We start from the raw sequence: 20,633 nt of genomic DNA, 5'->3' as shown, positions 1-20,633 counted from the left end.
GCAGAAGAGAGCAGCCATAATATTTTATTAATTTATTTAACATTATTCCATCCTTTCCTTTTTAATCGCTGGTTTAACTAACCTCAATCTATGGACTATGGATCATGGTGCACAGTGAGCATGGTGCACCAAAAGAACGTATGTGCATAAGCAAAAGAACATGACACTATGATAAAAAAAAACATGCGATATAATATTTCACTATTTATTAAAAATATAAATAAAAAATATTTTTATGTTCTTTTAATTAAATACTAGTGCTCTTAAGGTGCACCATGCTCGTTGTGCACCATGGTCCACCATCTAAATTGCGGGTGACGTGGTACTATGAAGAGAGAGAAAGTTTGGTCATTTAATTAACGGTTTTTTCATGAAATGTTCTCTAATTTTCTCAAAATACACCAAATACCCTCCTAATTTTCATAACACATAAACTACTCCTGTTTTTTTGTAGAAATGCACCAAATACCCAAATTTTTAGACAGTTTGTTAGTGTTTCATTAGTCATAAACTTAATTTTCACCCAATACAACTATTCTTAAACTTATTGCACCATATACACCTAATTAAAACTTAATTTAATTTACAAACTACCTCTAAATCACCACACTAAATCATCCTCAATAATCTAATCAACAAAATATTCAACTTTGGTGTTCATAACCAATCCAAATACAATTTAAATTCATAATCCAACAAAAATTATCATAAAAATCCATAATTTAAAACATAATTTAAATAGAATAGATTAGGAAAAAGAGGAATTAGAATAGTTTGTTAGTGTGTGCGGGTCTGTCGTTGCGTGTGGCTCGTGCTTGTAGTGCTGTTGTGCGGGGCGAGCAGTGAGGGCAAGGCAACAGCAGGCGGGCAAGGGAGCAGGGTGCACGGGGGCGAGGCAACAGGGGCAGCGACGGGGCTGGGCTGATTGCTCGGCTGGCCCAACGACGTAAGAGAGAAGGGAGGAAGAAAGTGACGTGAGGGGAAAAAAAGAAAAGAGAGGAGAGAGAAAGTTTGTGAGTTTGTGAGATTTAATGAAGTGGGGATTTAATGAATTGTGAGGGAGTATTTATAGGTTTTGTATCCTAGGTGAGCTAGGATTAGGAATAATGAAGTTGGGCATGAATTAATAGGGGTTGTTGAATTATTCGTTTGGGCTCACAATAGGAATTTTCAAATTGCTTTTTATTTTCAAAATCCAAATTAAATTCTCAACTAAAATTAAATTAATTTTATCACTAATTAAAATAATAAATATTTTTAATTAATAAAACATATTTAAATAATTATTTAAATGCCACTTTAATTTATAAAATAGTTAAATTCTTTATAAATATAATTAAATATATTTATAATTACTTAAAAATACGAGGTATTACAAGCATACTTCTTCCGTTATTTTTTAGTTGACACAATTCTTTTATCACTTTTGCCAGTGCAATATTTCAAACATAAAAAATTAAACATATCATGGGGGGGGCTAATTCCGCCCCTGAAGACACCCTTGTATATAAAAAATTAACAGCAACTCAAAAGACACCCATAATTTTTTTTTTTAAACGTAGAAATAAATAATCACAAATCAATTAATAAGCATTAGTACTTATAACTTAATAATCTTTTTAGATTATTAACTTTAAAAAAAAAGAGTACAAGAAAACTAAATATTTTTTCCAATAAACCATCAACCTCTCATCTCCCACGCCCCCCTTATAAATAAATTTGATTACTAACCATTTTTACGTTATATTTTCAAACAATCAACTATATCAACATACATTTTCAGAGGTAATATGCTTTTATTTTATGTACTTTCACTTTTTTTACTATGCTTTAATTTTTATTATTTTAATTGATAATCATTTTTCTTTGCTATTTTAGAAGAAATTATAAGTATAATGTATATCACATTGTCGTTGGCGTTGATTGTTATTCCTGAATTTTGTTTAGGCTGATTTTATAATAACCTAAAGTAGGAAAGGAGTAATAAACATAAAGTGCTTCTACTTATTTTTATCTTGCATTAACCTTGTGAATGTACCATATAAAAATTATATTTTATGATACCTAAAAATTGTATGTCGGGTGATGTAAGTTTTCCACATTATATATAATGCTCCCATGCATTGCACGGGTAAAATGCTAGTTGTCTTTGATAATTAAAACCATAGCCGAGAATTAATAATCATTGATATTACTTTCTCCATTTTATAATGATGTTCCAGATTCTATTTTTCACGTTCACCCATACACATTGTAATTTATTTATTTTAATTACACAATATTAAAAAAAATACGAAATATAAAATTTTGATATTCTTAAAGTATTAATTGAGACGGATAAAAAACAAAACTTCACGTCAGTATTTTTGTCTTATATGTTAGAAATAATTTTTTTTTAAAAACCCCTCAATTATAAATATTATCTATTTGAACTGGAACATATTTATAGAACGGAGTAAATACATATTATACTTCCTCCGTTTCACTAATATTGCTCCGTTCCTTTAAGATCTTGGCCATGGCCATGCTAGATTTATAATGCCCCCTTTAGATGTCAATAAAAGGTTACATTTCCCTTTGATTTGATGCATTTGTCCTATGCCTTTTCAAGCTACAATAAGTGCACTAGGAAAATTTCTCAGCTTCTTTTATTAGAAGCAGTCCATGAATACTACACATATCTTTTAGTAGCCTGCATTACACATAAAAAACATAAACAATATTTTGGAAGAAAAGTAACTAAATATTATCCTTTTCTATTTCATTCAAAAATAGACTTATTAATTATAAACCAATTCAATTTTATGTATTCGCCTCATTCTCTTGTTGTTCTTTCTTATTTGGAATCGTTTCGTGAGACAAAACTATCCAAAATAAGAAGAACAAAAAGAGACCGAGGGAGTAGTATAAACCTAGCAAGAAGTTGATATTCTTCAACCTTGCTAGGATTGCCCTGATATATTTTCTCTTCTTTTTTCTTCGATCTTCTAGCTCCTCTTTAGATTGGAAAACTCAATTGGTCATTTAGAAATTTTTGCAAATAATTTTGAAAAATGGCTGAATCATTGTTTTCTAAACTATATCAAGGGAAGATGAAAGATGAGAGTTTATTTAGTGCTATAGTCCCATTACTAAAGCTTATCACCCTTACCTTAATTGGTGTCCTTTTAGCACACCCAAAAGCCAAACTTGTACCAAGAACAACATTTAAGCTCTTAAGCAAGCTTGTATTTGGTCTGTTTTTACCCTGCTTGATCTTCACTAACTTAGGCCAATCCATCACCCTTAAGAATTTCACCCTTTGGTGGTTCATCCCTTTGAATGTCATTCTCTCAATTGCTATAGGCTCATTGTTAGGGTACCTTGTAGCCCTTATATGCCGCCCTCCACCTCAATATGTCAGGTTTACAGTGATCATGACCGCGTTAGGGAACATGGGAAATCTTCCCTTAGCTATCATAACCTCAGTTTGTCATACAAAGAATCATCCCTTTGGAAAAGATTGTGAGAAGAATGGAGTTGCTTATGCTTGTTTTTCTCAATGGGTTGCAGTTGCTCTTGTTTATACCTTTGTTTATCATATGATGGAGCCTCCTTTAGACTACTACGAGGTTATGGAGGAAACCTACAGCTTATTGGATGATGATAATGATGATGAGATAATTCAGGAGGAGGATCAAAGAGATTATGATATGATTCTTCGCGATGATAATATGCCACTACTTAATGATGCAGAATGGCCAGGGATGGAAGACAAAGAAATCCATTACTCTAAGACACCCTTTGTTGCTCGAGTCTTCAACTCATTGTTGTTTGATTCTCTTAGAACACTCCCTGACTTAGGACCATTCGAAGAAGGAGAAGATGGCAAAGATGATCCTAAATCAACAAGGTGTTTTCCAGAGCCTAAAATGGTAAGAAAAATCAGGATTGTAGCAGAACAAACACCAATTAAACACATACTTAGCCCTCCTACAATTGCTTCTTTCTTAGCCATAATTATTGGTATGGTTCCTGAGTTTAAAGGGTTTGTTTTTGGTGAGGAAGCCCCTCTTTCTTTCCTTACTGATAGTTTTCAATTTATGGCAAATGCAATGATGCCTATTGCCATGCTTGTGTTGGGTGGGATGTTAGCCGAAGGACCAGAGCAGTCTAGGCTTGGCATCAGGACTACTGTAGGGATCATTGTCGCGAGGCTTTTGGTGCTTCCATTGGCAGGAATTGGAGTGGTGATTATTGCTGATAAGCTAGGTTTATTGGTTGAAGGTGATCAAATGTATAGGTTTGTGATATTGCTGCATTATGTTACACCTAGTGCTATATTACTTGGTGCAATTGCTAGCTTGAGGGGTTTTGCTGTTCAAGAGGCCTCTGCACTTCTGTTCTGGCAGCATGTTTTTGCTGTTGTTTCTATTTCTCTGTATATTTTTGTGTTTTTTAACTTTCTTATACCTTCTTTTACTTGAGGGTTTGTTTATTGTTAGTGACGATCTTATACCTGGGTACGTCTAGGCTAAAGACAAACGCTAAAGGAGAAAATCAATTTTTTTTGAAAATGGCATCCGTTTTTGAAAAATGACATCGGTTTTTGAAAAATGGTATTCATTTTTCCAAAATGGCACATGTTTTATTGTTTGTCTTATCCCTATTTTATCGTTTGGTAGGGTGATATATATCTTGAAATACATATCAGATATTGGCCTCTCCGCCCTCCTTGAATACGCTTAAGATATATCCGGGTATAAGCTGAAGGTGCTGCCTACTGGTGGTTATGTGCGATATTTTGTAATATTTGTATAAGAAATGTTACTTATAATCAGGAGTTGCTATTATCAGTGCCTTTGTTTACCTTTCAACATTAGAAGATTCGACTTTAATAGGGTGGAGATGACAACTTGTGGCCTTGTGGGTTTGATTTAGTCTCAACTTTATCTAATTTGTCACTGAACATTTGGCTTGAAAGTGATGATTATATTCTGTCATATAAATAAAGATAGAAGCACACAAAACAAAAGACATACATTTTTGGTTTGCGTATTCACTCAATATGTATTGCCTTTTGCTAGTGTTGAACATAGAACATGATTTGCTTTATAATTTATAAATACTCATCATACCAACGAGATCTTGGTTATAGGTTCAAATCTTTTCTTCCTCGTTTGCAAGTATCTAAATGTATGTGATGTGTGGTTCAAATCTATTACTATATACTAAAAAGAGACACCAGGAATGACACGTGTCATTTCCTGATGCGATTTTTTCCCGCCAAAATGTTTATTTTTATTTTTTTACTTTAAAATAAATAAATTACATTACGTTTTTTATGAAACTAAGATTAAAAATATATTTTAATTACCATAGATGTGTACTGCCTAATATATTATGGGAGGAAAGCTAAATCAATATTATTGAGGAAAGCTAAATCAATATTATTTTTTCCTTTATGATATAATTTTATTTATGTATTATTATAACTTTTTAATCTGATAAGAAATATAAAAAATATTGATAAATGAACTTCTAATATTAGTCTACTATATTAATAATATAATACATGGTAACTGATAAGTAAGAATGTTAATTAAAATAATAATACATGGTAAGTAGACTAACATATAAGTTTATTTATCAAGATTTTACTCAATTCAAAATATGTTGTATTTGGCTAACTCGGTTATGCTCGGGTCTTTTCGAAAATTAGTCTTGAGTCATTCGGGTTTGGTTAACGTTGTTAGATCTTTCTACATACAAGTAAACGACTATAATTTTTAACTTTGTATATGCAAATTTAGTTCATTTGAATATTTTTTTACACAACTTTGAACTTATACTTTTTCATATATCCTTTTTACTTTCATCTTTTCCTAATATCACAAGTCTTTTAATTACTATTGAAATAATAAATTGTTTTAGTAGTAGCCGTGCGTTGCACGGGCCCTAAACTAGTTTAAATATATTAATGACATTTTAGGTACTTTAGGTGATAAGAAACTATTCATGAGTTGACTTATGTAATACTCCCTCCGTATTTATTTAAGAGATACACTTGGCCGGGCACGGGTATTAAGAAAAAGAATTGAATGAAATAAAGTAATAAAACAAGTGGGGTTGAGTAGATATTTTAATAAGAAAAACAAGTGGGGATCATATCATTTTAGGGAGTGAGAGTGGGGGTGGGGTGTAGATATATTATTTAATTAGATGGTGGGGACCATGCATAACATTGTTTGTAGAGTTGCTTGTAGAAGACTAGAAGCACTGATTAGGGGTGTAAACGAGCCGAGCCGAGCCGAGCTTTACCCTGTTCATGTTCATGTTCATTTAACTTATGCGAGCTCGAGCCCGAGCCCGAGCTTTTAACCGAGCTCAAAATTTTGTTCAAGCTCGGTTCGTTTAAAAGATTTTGTGTTCGTGAACTGTTCGTGAACGGCTCATTTATTAATCGAGCCGAGTTTATAAACGAGCTTTCTTAAACGAGCTTTAGAGTATAACCACTTGAAAATCTAACAAATTATCATTATATCTAATAATAAAGATTAAAGTATACATTTCTTTATTTGATAAACAAACTAATAATTTAGAAAGAGTCAAAGAGCACTAATTTAGCAATTAAAATTTTATTTCAAATATTTTTATCATATTATAGATTCCAAAAGTCAAAAACATGATTTTTATTTATATTTGAAAAACGTATATATGGTAAAATATGATACATAACATAACTAGACGAACTTGTTCACGAACATAAATGAACGAGTTGTTCATGAACTTAAATGAACGAGCATACCTATGTTCATGTTCAAGCTCGTTTATTAAGCGAGCTTCAAAAGTTGTTCAAGCTCGGCTCATTTGATAAATGAACGAACATGAACGAGCTTTAAACGAGCCCGAGCCCGAGTAGTTTATTGACCGGCTCGGCTCATTTACACCCCTAGCACTGATGCAATGAGAGATTTTCTAGTTGTTTGAGTTGTAAAACAGATGATATGTTTCTCTTCAACCCTTCCTAGAAGGTGGGGGGAGTTAAACCTTGATTTTTTTTTTCTAGCTTTTTGTTGGAGTTGTAGTTTTGTTGGGTTTTTACCTACCTTTTGGTTAGTAATGAAATTTATTTTACTTGCCAAAAAAATATTGTATATTTAATTAAAAGTTAACTTTAAATTCTTAAAAGTTATCTGATATATTAAAAGTTATATTTTTTAATGATAAAATTTTTCATTTTAGTAAAATTATTCCTCCAAAATCACTAATAATGTATAAAAATAATCATTTAGCTTTTTAAAAAAAATCCGTCAACTTTTTTATCATAAAAAAAAAATATATGTGTAAAAGTTATCTTTATGTACAATAAATTCATTGTACATCTTGTGCGTGTAAGACCGGTTGAATCAAATCTCAAACAAAGTGTGTAACTTAAATTTCAAATGAATGTATATTGAGAGTGTAATTTGAGAAAAATATACAGTCAAATAACATATTTTTATTCTATAAGGGAGCATCTGAGGTTATTTTAGCAAATACACTTTTGGTGTCCCCTATAGAAAAGACTAATATCACTACTACAAAATAGGCTTATAGCAACGGCAATTAACCGTTACCATAGACCAAGTAACCGTTGTAATAGGCCTATAGCAACGGTTTAAAAACCGTTACCAATAGGGGGCGTTGCTATAAGTCTATGCCAACAGTTTCCCGAATTTAGGCAACAGTTAGTATAAACCGTTGCTATAATTAACTATGGCAACGCTTTTTATAGGCAACACTTTTAACGTATGGCAACAGTTATTCAACAACTTAAGCCAACATTTACACATTTAAGGCAACAATATTCGTCATCTTAAGGCAACACTTATTCGCTTGTAGTTGGTTGAAGTTTAAAACTAAGGTAACGCGTTCTTATACTTACAGTAACACATCTAATTGTATCTATAGCGACACTTTGTATTGAATTTATGGCAACACTTTTAGTTTTGATTATGGAAACCTTTACAATTGAGTTTATGGCAACACTTTCATTTGAGTTTATGGCAACACTTGCACAGTTGCACTTGAGTTTATAGATACACTTGCACTTGAGTTTATATCAACGTTTTCAATCAAGTCTATGGCAACGCTTTTAACTGCGCTTATGATAATGCTTTGAATTGGTCTAAAGATACGTTCTCAAATGAATTTAGTCATCCATATATATGTAATAAATATAAACTGCATATAATAAGATTTACATAACAAATAAGTTCAAAAAATGTTTACATTTAAAATAGCTTAATTTCTTAAGCATATATCTATTACAATCATCTGAATAATACAAAAAATATTGATTCTAAAACTACATCAATTCAATAAAATTATTGCAATCACGCAACTCTATTTTTTAAAACCTAACTAATATTCATGTGCCAAAAACCCTATATTAAAGTAACTTGTAATTCTTGAATATATGCACCATCCTGCACAATAAACAAATCAAGTGTAACATTTTCATAAGACACTTATTATCAGTAAATAAATCCAAATACGTAAGAAAAAAAAATCTCTAACATGAATGACTAAACTAAACAATAAGAATAATGGGTAAAGGATAACATTTTTCAGTACCCAATGATTCATGTGTATTTATCAAGACTCGCATTGTAGACCCTTGTCTATTACAAAAGTCTGTACCATAAAAGGATAGTGAAAGTGGAAAATTCAGCAGAGTTTTGTTAAAAATTGAACTATCTACAAAAATTAAACTACCTACAAAAATTGAACTCATTAAACTTGTTCCAAATTCATATGACAAATAGTATAAATCCAACACAAGCAATTTTGAAACAATAAAAAAATCGACAAAGAAAAATAAGGTTAGAACACATGTACATGCGACGAGCACACTACCTAAATAGTTTCAGCCTTCCAGCCATGCTGAATTTTATACAACACATTATCACTATAAAATTTTGAGAACCACATGTACATGCGACGAGCACACTACCTAAATAGTTTCAGCCTTCCAGCAATGCTGAATTTTATACAACACATTATCACTATAAAATTTTGAAATAATGGCATAATTATAGGAAAAAAAACGGGAGCAAATCATATCCTCTATACGAGTCATGGTAAAAGAAATTAATACCTCCTGAGAGTCTCGGTTATGAGTAACAGGCTTGTTATCATTATTTTCTAGCAAAATGTGCCGAAATTTATTATTAGGTATGTCCTTGATTATATGCCAACGAACTGCGAATTGTACTGTCCATCTATCTTGCTGCCAGTAATCTGCATTCTTCTCAAAATCAACTTGTCCAGCCATTTCTGCTACTCCACAAAATTGGCCACTGGCATTAACCTATACAAATATATCATAGAAGAATCTTCAGATCCAACACCAAAGATAACCAAAAAAAAATATATGAAAAGAAAAAGTGATTAAAAACCAGTAAATCACATGACATTATAATCTGGTTTTTTAGAGGAAACAAGATGAAGAAGGTGCAGCGAGATTAGAATGGAGATATTTCTAGGGAAAATTAAGGAAATGAAGCTAACAATATAAAGTTCCAAGGGACATACCCTTTATCAAAGTGAATAGTGGAACAAAAGGGTGGTGAGTCTGATTACTACAAATGATTGGTGTCAGCGTGAAACAACAACAGGAAGAAAAGAAATAAAGGGAGGAAGAGCTTAAGAAAGATAGGGTTTTGGTCTAAAGCTTTCTATGGAAAACCAAAATTTCTCAATCCAAGAGTGCCGATGGAAACAAGAAGGAATTGAGTCATTTTCAGTTGTACTAACACAGTCTATTAAATCTCAGTTTTAACAGTTCGAAAATAGGTATTATGAGTCATTATTCTAAAGTAAAAAAGTTCAATGATAAATTTGAATAATATATACAAACAATAACAAAACCAAGTTGCAAGCTATCCTAAAAGCATGCCATAATAACAAAGCACCACAATCAATGATGTCATAAACACACATGATAAACTGAGTGAAATAGTAGTAGTGAAATTACCTTGGGTATATGTAATCCTATAAATAGCACAACCAATGTTAGAAATTACAAAACTTCTTGTACAACCGCAGGGAAAGAAAAGGGAGAAACAAATGAAAGGATGTACATAAATTATGAGAATTCATGAATGTTACAATACAGGTCAATTAAAACAAGCTCCGCAGGCAGGTTTGTATGTCCATAATAATAATAATATAAATGACACCCTCTCTAATAAAGCATCCTACAATATTCTAAAGTTGTAAAGAAGACAATGCAACATATTAAATATGAATGAATTTTGTCCACTTACTTTGTCTAAAAATTGAAGCGTTCCTTTCTCTTTTGCAGTGAAAGAGAACCTAAACTTAATCTGGAAAACCAAGTAAAATGGTTCATACTGCATTTCAATAAATAGGAAAAAAATCATAAACAATGTATTTTGCAAAAAACAGAACAAATATAAATCAGTGGCAATATCTTGAAAAGGAACATCTTATATTAATTAGATTTATGAGTAACAATATATATATTCAGAAAATTTAGTCGGAAAGTTCATAATATCCCATAGTTCAGTCACAAATCTTACTATTACATGTTTTTAAAGTTACATGTAATAACAATTTTCATTAATTTATCTTCAAAACATGGCATATGCTTGACTAGGCAAGAAAAAATTCAACCGTGCTTTCTGGGCCTAGCCGCTTTAAATGGCAACGGGCATGAGTGCATGACTAACCTTGAACAGAAAATGATTAGGTCAACTACCTAGGAGCAGATATTAATGAACATTTTTATTAAATATAACACCTTAAATTTGAATGAACGTGAATCAAAGATCAGATATTTAGAAAATAAAACAACTCATGTCTGAAACTTAACAATAGAATATAAATCATGGCCACAACCTAATGAACGTACCAAGATATCATTTCTTAGACTTTTTCCCATTCCAAAAAATAAAATAAAGAAAACACGAGAATTCTAAGATGGCGGCCTAATTTAATTCAATGCTTTTAGAAAACGTCTTCACTGATTTCTTAAAAAATGAAAGAGACTAAGGCCAAACAAGCCAGACGTTATTAAACAGAGAATAGTGAGGACTGTTGCGAAGGGGTATCTTCTGCTTAGTCAGTTGCAAGAGACCAATAGGTCAGAATAGAAGTGGTACAAATCAGAATACAGCTATACAGATGTGCATACAACAAATTAGAACTGACCAACTCAATTGTGTCATATTGTTTGCATAATTAAGCTTATTAACCTCGGGTTAGATTAAGATGTTTTTCCTAGAGGCAATTACTTAAAGTTTCTTTTTCTTTTGAATAATTTGACCATTTCATTATCTCCGGGACTCCCCACACACCTTCCATCATATTATCAATCCTTGATTACATTTAATAGTATATGATCCCTCTGTTCGGGATAAGTTGTAATATCATCTCAACTCTTTATGTTTTTCGACATTTGTTCATCATAAGTTGTTAAATCATCTCAACTCTTTATGTTTTTAGACATTGTAAGTAGTGACATAAGAAGTCTTGATGATAGATTGTTTTTCTTTACTCCATGTAGGTTTATGTATCGGAAGAAGCAATAGCATTGGAGTACAACCACATATATAATATACTGTGATCTAAAGCTGGAAAATATTCTTAGTTATAACAGACGGCCACATTATGCTTACGGGTTTGATCTCTCTTTAAAATGCGAACAATCTATGCCTAGTCCACAAATAATTATCTCCTCTCTAACCAAAATCCTCAACAACGCAGCAAGCTTTTAAAAAAAAATCGACAGGAAGTACCAGAATTCAAAATTAGAATCATCCAAAATAATCCATAGGAATTAAAAAACACACGCATGAATAAAAATCAACTGATTCCCTAATTATGCAAATTTCTTAATTAAGAAACCCTAATTTAGCCCTCAAAACCACACAAAAAATGCAATTATAATGGGTTAATAACTGAAGTAGCCTAATTGTGACATTTAAGACCAAATTCAAAGGGATACACATACTAAATAACCGTGTACTTCTCGCCATTTCAGAAATACAATTCCTCAATTTCTCTTTATCTCCAATTCAAGACCCAATAGCCAATTCAGAAAAGCCAATTTTCAAGAATCAATGATGAATGAATCAAAGAAAAAAGAATAGAAGGATGAAAGGGAACGAAGAATGAAGAGGCGCGGCTGATGGACGAAGAACGAAGAGGATGTGGACGAAGAAAGTGTTTTAAGGGTTTTGGGTAAAAAGTAAAGAATCGTGAAAAGTGGGGAGGTCAAAAACCATATTATCGCTAAATTTAATTTTTTTTAATAAACCTATTTTTGATTATATTTTTAACTTGTTTTATATGATTAACAAAAAAAATCGTTGCAATATCTCATCAAAATATTAAAAAACTAAAAACTGTTGTAATAGAATAAGTATAATACACAACTGTTGCCATAGTTTTTCTATGGCAACGTTTCTCCAAAGCCAAATTCTACTCAATTTAATTTTTATTTAACTGTTACAATAGCTATGATATAGCAACGCCAATTAAACTGTTGCATAAAAGTGAAGGAAATAATGCCCTTGGTCCAAGTATGCATTCTATGTTAAGTCTAATAAATGCGGTTCAGTATTAATTAACAAGTTAATAATTCAGTGAGATCAAGTGAGCTGAATGCCTAGCTAGAGGCCGCTTCAGTTCAAGTGGAATTAATGATATTAATCCACAGCTTACTCTTGACTGAACCCGTAGGGTCACACAAATAGTACGTAAACGGATCAAGTATTTAATGGCATTAAATACTCTATCTATGGATATTCGGAATCGACGGATCTTGGTTTCAGTGGGAGCTGAGATCGTCACAGGCAAGAAATGAATACTCCGGAAACGATGATATTACCGGAAATGGAAATATGGATCGTATCGGAAATATAAATATTATCCAAGTCGTAGATATTGCCGGAAACGGAAACATGGTACGTATCGGAAAATATTATCGGAAATGGAAATATTACCAGAATCGGAAATATTGCCGGAAACGGAAATATTGTCAGAATCGGAAATATTACCGGAATCGAAAAATAATTCCGGAAACGGAAATATTAAATATTTGTTCGAAACGGAAATTAATTCCGGAATCGGAAATGTTAAATATTGTTCGTATCGGAAATGAATTCCGGAATCGGAAATTTAATCGGAAGCGTATCGTACGAATAAGCATCGGACGAGGCCTGCCGGACGAGGGCCCAGCACGAAGCCAAGCCATCGCCCAGCAAGCCAAGCGCGCCACACAAACAGCCACGCCAGGCCCAGCGCAAGGCCAGGCCCAGCAGGCCGTGGCAGCGCGCACAGCGCGCGCAGCGCGCGCGGGTGCTTGCGTGGGCTTGTGGCTCGCGCAGGCCTCGCTGCGTGGGCTGCTGCTCGCACGCACGCATGGGCGGCCCATCGAGGCTGCCGTGTGTGTGTGCGTAAGTGTTTGTGTTCGTGCACGTTTCCTAAAACGTGCAGAGTTCGGTTAATGATTAAATTCCTAATTCTATTTGATAAATTAATTAAATTAGAGTTCTTGTAGGATTCTAGGTTTAATTAATTTGTATCTGAATAGGATTCCAATTCCCCTTCCATAACCCTATAAATATGTGGCCTGGGTTCACAATTTAAAACGAGTTTCAAAGTATTCAAAGTGAGTTTTTGAGAGAAAAATTCAGCCACACATCTTGCTCAAAGTGCCGAAAATTCTAGTACCTTAAGGGCGATTCTAGTTGGTCAATCTTAAGGCGGATCCGGACGTGCTGTGGACTATCTACGGAGGGACGACACTTGGAGTCCTAAAGACTTGTTCTTGCTCGGTTCGGGCGCAGCTAGGGAGGGCACGCAACAAAGAGTATGCATCTAAATTATGCTATATAATTATGTGTAAATAATATGTAATCCTGGGTTAATGGTTGTTTCCGCATGATTTATGTAATATCATATGTATCATAACCTAACAGTGGTATCACGAGCCCCTTATTATTTTCATAATCTAAATTGCATAAACATGGTTAAATATTACAAATTTGCAAGAATTAAAAGGGGTGATTAATTTTCGTAATTGTTAATTAATTGCAAATTGCGTTTATTTAATTATACGTACGCAGTTTTTCGGCAGTTTCTTCGTTACTCATCCAAATCGAGTGATTTTTGTGTCAATTCCGCATGTAAAAGGCATTCTAAAATTTTGACAAAAATAGTTTTTTTCAGCCGAACCCAGAATTCTCAAATTCGAAGCCTAACTATGACTTTTCGAAGGTTTTAGTTTTTCGAATGCAAAATTTCGTAAATTTAAGATGTTAAATTAAATATTTGCGATTCTTGTTGATAAATCTTGAATTTTTGATTGACCTACTGCATATGTTTAACAAGTTTGAATGCCTAGTCTTGTTAATTATGCAATCTAATTTGTAATTATGATTAATTTGTTGAAAATTAGAATAATTTAGAATTAATTTGATTTTCATAATTAATTGTAATTTAATTAGAAACCTATGATTAAAAACCACCATAAAAATTGTAAATTTATGATAAATTTTAAATTTTTATGACCTAGACTTGAATCCATAACAATCGGAAATCAATTGGATAATAAATTTTCGATTTTTCGCCCTAAAATTATGAAATTAATAATATTTATTAATTTGTCATTAATTTTATAAATTTTAAATTTTTATGCGATTCGTTCATATAACTTGCACGCACAAAGCAATGGACGCTTCGTGTTACCCTTAAGGGGTGTTGTATAATGCGGGCATGCGACGACGAGCTAGGGAGCTCGTCGCCCGTGCGGCACGAATGCAATGAGCAAGGGCGTAGTGCACGAGCACAAGGCAGCAGCCCTGCCTTGTGTCGTGGGCCACGAGCAATGGACGAATGGGCATGGGCGAAAGGCGAGCCAAGGCAGTCGCGTGTGGGCAGCAAGCGAGCAGCGCCACAACGCGCACTGCCTCGCGCAAGAGCGCGCAGCCTCGCGCGCAGCGAGCGCAAGCTCGCGTGCCACGAGCGCTGCGCCCAGCGTTGCTCGCGCGCACAGCGAGCGATGGCTCGCGCACACAACGAGCGATGTCGCGCGCCCAGCGAGCGATGCCGCGCGCCCAGCGAGCGATGGCTCGCGCGCACTGTGAGCGATGACTCGCGTGCGACGAGCGTTGGCGCGCGCGCAGCAAGCACCACAGCATGCGATGGCTTGCGATGGAGATGCAGCAGCTATGCGACGAGCGCATGGGCTGCGCGCACATGGCCAGCGATGGCTGTGTGCGTACGGCCCATGGGCGTGCAATGCGTAGGGTGTTTGCGTTACCATTAGATCGTTTTGAATGTTTAATTTGAAAATTTCAGTTCACGTAATTTTAATTAATTTTAAAATTAATAATTTAAATTATTTTCTTGGATTTTAATTTTGAATATTGTAATTATAATAAATTTTATTTATTCTAATTATTTTACTAAAATTAAAATCATGAATTAATTTAAACACGACTGAAATTAAATTAAACTTTTGGATTCAATTATAAATTTATATGAGCTTTAAATTTTAATTAAATTTGTATGTTTCCGGTTAGACTAGAAATACATTTTTATGTTTAAAATTAGTAAAGCATATGAATTTATTGGTTTAAGTGGGAGCGTATTTTAGTCATAAACTCTTGATTAGGTCTACAAATCCTTAAGGTTAAAACAACTTGATTAGAATTAATAAGGACTGAATAATTGGTAGATTATTGGTGCCCTTGATTAATTGCTGCAAATGTTTACGTGATGCATAATGTGTTTTACTAACCAGCTATGTGGGCCATTCATGATAATGAATGGGTGAATGGTATATATTGTATATGTACTGTTTTGCAGGTTATGAAGTGACTAGTATGGCCCAAATAGGATAGAAAATATGGTCTGCGTACCATTAATTTGAATGTAATTGGTCTAAAGTACCAAAGTTATTTTTCAATTCAAATATGGTCTGCGTACCATCAAATAGTTGTAATTAGTTATAGCTTATCCTATTTGAAGAAAATGGTGCCTCCCACGGAGATTTTCAAGACGGACTTTGAAGTTAAAGCTTCAAGATGAAGTCGGGCCATACTAGATCACAAATATCTTATGCATGTTTTAAGTTATTTATTGCTTTTAAATATGTCTTAAAATGCATGAGATCAAAAGCTTGATTATGTTGCATGATTAAGGATTTTAGTTCACTTAAAATCTAACCAACATAGTAAGAGCCTTAAGTTCCAAACTTAAAAATTGAGTTAAAAGGTGCCATGCCAAAATATACACTTGCTTGGATATCCTTTACATCAATCTAGTAATAGTTTTCGCTCAGCGAGGTGTTACTTATTGGTCCTAAAGGGGCAAGGTACACAAATAATTGTGAGTACATGTTAGTTTTGGTGAAACTCAACGATATAAGTAAGGAGTCCTTTTATGTCGTGGCAAATTCGATAGGTTTACCTAATAAGTTCTTAGATGTACCTATCAACCAAGAATAGTTTCTAGACTATTAGCAAAAGGCTTTTGCTTACCTAAGATGTTCTAGGATTAAGTCGACAAACTGTGCTTAGTTCTTCAATGATTTTAGGATCTTGGAATCATTTTATTCACACCTGCCGGAACACATAATTTGAATAAAATGCTTAATAAACATTGAATTATGCATGTATGCTAGAATTTAAGTTTATTAAGAGAAATTGTGAATGGTTATTTATTTGTTTATTCTTTTCAATTGTAGTTTTTAATATGGCAAACAACAATTCATTCAACATTCGATCAATTCTCGAAAAGGAGAAGTTGAACGGGAAAAACTTCCTTGACTGGCAAAGGAACTTGCAAATAGTTCTTATGCAGGAAGAAAAGGAGTATGTCCTAGATGAGGCGATGCCCGAAGCTGCAGGCGACGGGGTCACTCAGGCAGCCCTCAATCTTTGGATTGATGCCAACAAGGATGTGAAATGTCTAATGCTCGCCACCATGAGTGCGGATCTGCAGAAAACGTTCATCAACTCAGATGCTTTCACAATCATCAGTGAGTTGAAGAACATGTTCCAAGATCTGGCTCGAGTCGAAAGATTCGAGACTCATAGGCAAATTCTTGAGACCAAACTTAAGAAAGGCGATCCCGTAAGTCCACATGTTCTCAAAATGATTGGACTCATTGAGAATATGAGTCGGCTGGATCAGCAATTTTCTCAGGAAATGGCTATAGACACCATCCTCCATTCTCTTCATAGCGGGTATGATCAGTTCAAACTGAACTACAGTATGAATAGTCTGGACAAAACGCTCATTGAGCTTCACGGTATGCTGAAGACCGCTGAAAAGACGCTCAAAAGTGATAAGCAGGATGTGCTTATGGTGCGTGGGGGCAAGTTCAAGAAATCTGGAAAGAAGAGGAATGCTAAGAAAGGTGGCAACAAGGCCAGCCCAACTAAGCAAACTGGCGCCAAATCTGCAAAGAGGAAGGTCAGTCAACCCACTTCTGAATCCGAATGCTTCTACTGCAAGAAGAAGGGGCATTGGAAGAGAGATTGCTTGAAGCTAAAGGAAGATCAGAAGAACGGAACAGTCGTTCCATCTTCAGGTATTTTCGTTATAGACTGTATACTTGCTAATTCAACTTCTTGGGTATTAGATACAGGTTGTGGCTCACACTTATGTTCCAATCCACAGGGACTAAGAAGAAGTAGAAAGTTAAGCAAGGGTGAAGTCGACCTACGAGTGGGAAATGGAGCACGGATTGCTGCATTAGCTGTAGGAACTTACTATTTGTCGTTGCCCTCCGGGCTAGTTTTGGAACTGGAAGAATGTTTCCATGTTCCAAGTCTTACTAAAAACATCATTTCAGTTTCTTGCTTAGATGCTAAGGGATTTTCCTTTTTAATAAAAGACAATAGTTGTTCGTTTTATTTTAAAGAGATGTTTTATGGATCTGCTAGATTAGTCAATGGACTTTATTTATTAGATCACGACAAACAAGTATATAACATAAATACCAAAAAGGCCAAAAAGAATGATTCAGATCTCACCTATCTGTGGCATTGTCGATTAGGCCATATAAACTTGAAACGCTTAGAAAGACTTCAAAAGGAAGGAATTCTAGAACCATTTGACTTAGAGGATTATGGTAAATGCGAATCATGTTTACTTGGCAAAATGACAAAGCAACCTTTCTCTAAAGTTGGAGAAAGAGCAAATGAACTATTGGGTTTAATCCATACAGATGTATGTGGACCAATGAGTACAAATGCTAGAGGTGGTTTCAGCTACTTTATCACTTTCACTGATGACTTCAGTAGGTATGGTTATGTCTACCTAATGAAGCATAAGTCTGAATCCTTTGACAAATTCAAGGAATTTCAGAGTGAAGTAGAGAATCAATTAGGCAAGAAGATTAAGGCACTGCGGTCTGATAGAGGCGGTGAATATCTGAGCTATGAATTTGATGACCATCTGAAAGAATGTGGAATTCTATCAGAGTTGACTCCTATTGGAACACCACAATGGAACGGTGTGTCGGAACGGAGGAACAGAACCTTGCTAGACATGGTCAGGTCAATGATGGGTCAGGCCGAACTTCCATTAGAATTTTGGGGACATGCACTAAATACAGCTGCACTCACTATAAATAGATCTCCGTCTAAAGCTGTCGAAAAGACTCCATACGAATTATGGTTTGGAAAGCCTCCAAATGTGTCTTTTCTTAAGATTTGGGGATGTGAAGTATACGTCAAACGATTAATTTCAGACAAACTTCATCCAAAAATCTGACAAATGTATCCTTGTGGGCTATCCAAAGGAAACAAAGGGGTATTACTTCTACAATACATCTGAGAACAAGGTGTTTGTTGCTCGAGATGGTGTCTTTTTGGAGAAGGATCACATTTCCAAAATGACAAGTGGGAGAAAAGTAGACCTCGAAGAAATTCGAGTCGAACAACAAACTCTAGAGAATGCTCAAGATGACATTCAGGATGAAACTCAGAGATCTTTAGAAGAATCTGGTGAGAATCATGGTCAATCTAGAAATGTTACCCCGCGTAGATCGCAAAGATATAGATCTCAACCGGAAAGGTACTTAGGTATTTTGACGAACGAGAGCTATGACGTTCTATTACTTGAAAGTGATGAACCTGCGACTTACAAACAAGCTATGACGAGCCCTAGCTCCAAGCAATGGCAAGAAGCCATGCAATCTGAATTAGACTCCATGTCTGAAAACCAAGTATGGGATTTGGTCGATTTGCCAGATGGCTACCAAGCCATTGGAAGCAAATGGGTTTTCAAACTGAAAAAGGACAAGGATGGGAAACTTGAAGTTTTCAAAGCTAGATTGGTTGCAAAAGGTTACAGGCAAGTCCACGGTGTGGATTACGATGAAACCTTTTCACCAGTTGCAATGCTAAAGTCTATTCGGATAATGTTAGCAATCGCTGCATATTACGATTACGAAATATGGCAGATGGATGTCAAAACTGCTTTCTTAAACGACGTTTTAACAGAAACTGTGTTTATGACACAGCCTGAAGGTTTTGAGGATCCAAAGAATGTTAAAAAGGTATGCAAGCTAAAGAAGTCAATCTACGGATTGAAGCAGGCATCCAGGAGCTGGAATATACGTTTTGATGAAGCAGTCAGTGACTTTGGTTTCATCAAGAACGCAGACGAATCTTGTGTATACAAGAAGGTCAGTGGGAGCAAAATTGATTTCCTAGTATTATATGTCGACGACATATTACTTATCGGAAATGACATTCCTATGTTGAACTCTGTCAAGATTTGGCTTGGGAAATGTTTTTCGATGAAGGATCTAGGAGAAGCACAGTACATATTGGGCATCAAGATTTACAGAGATAGATCTAAAAGGATGATTGGACTTAGTCAAAGCACTTATATCAATAAGGTGCTTGATAGGTTCAAAATGGCGGACTCCAAGCGAGGCTACCTACCCATGTCTCATGGAATGACTCTAAGCAAGACTCAGTGCCCAAAAACACTTGATGAGCGTAGACGAATGAATGGGATTCCATATGCATCATTGATTGGTTCAATAATGTATGCTATGATATGTACACGCCCGGATGTTGCGTACGCACTCAGTGCTACGAGCAGATACCAGTCAGACCCAGGAGAGGCGCATTGGACTGCTGCCAAGAATATTCTGAAGTACCTGAAAAGGCACAAAGATGACTTCCTGGTCTATGGTGGAGATGATGAATTAATTGTTAAAGGCTATACGGACGCAAGTTTCCAAACCGACAAAGATGATTTCAGATCACAGTCTGGGTTTGTCTTCTGCCTCAACGGAGGAGCAGTAAGCTGGAAAAGTGCTAAGCAAAGCACCATTGCGGAGTCTACAACTGAAGCGGAGTACATTGCTGCACATGAAGCAGCAAAGGAAGCTATATGGCTAAGGAAGTTCATAGGTGAACTTGGTGTAGTCCCCTCCATTAAAGGACCAATAGCCTTGTATTGTGACAATAACGGAGCTATTGCACAGGCAAAAGAGCCTAGACACCACCAGAGAGTCAAGCATGTACTTCGTAGATTTCACCTTCTACGAGAGTTCGTTGAAAGAAAAGAAGTCGAGATAAGCAAAATTGGAACTGATGACAACATATCAG

At 34.8% G+C, this 20,633-nt stretch overlaps 1 protein-coding gene across 1 annotated transcript; it reads left to right on the top strand.

Moving 5' to 3' along the window:
- The first annotated feature begins 2,769 nt into the window (after positions 1-2,769).
- LOC110778647 (protein PIN-LIKES 2-like) lies at positions 2,770-5,006 on the top strand. The gene has a single exon (XM_021983200.2). It carries the CDS (start codon positions 3,054-3,056, stop codon positions 4,464-4,466), a length of 1,413 nt encoding a protein of 470 aa, XP_021838892.1. The 5' UTR covers positions 2,770-3,053; the 3' UTR covers positions 4,467-5,006.
- Positions 5,007-20,633: the final 15,627 nt, after the last annotated feature.

The sequence above is a fragment of the Spinacia oleracea genome, chromosome 1, assembly GCF_020520425.1.
Source record: "Spinacia oleracea cultivar Varoflay chromosome 1, BTI_SOV_V1, whole genome shotgun sequence".
NCBI classification, from domain to species: Eukaryota; Viridiplantae; Streptophyta; class Magnoliopsida; order Caryophyllales; family Amaranthaceae; genus Spinacia; species Spinacia oleracea.
This window is presented reverse-complemented; position numbering and strand designations above follow the sequence as displayed.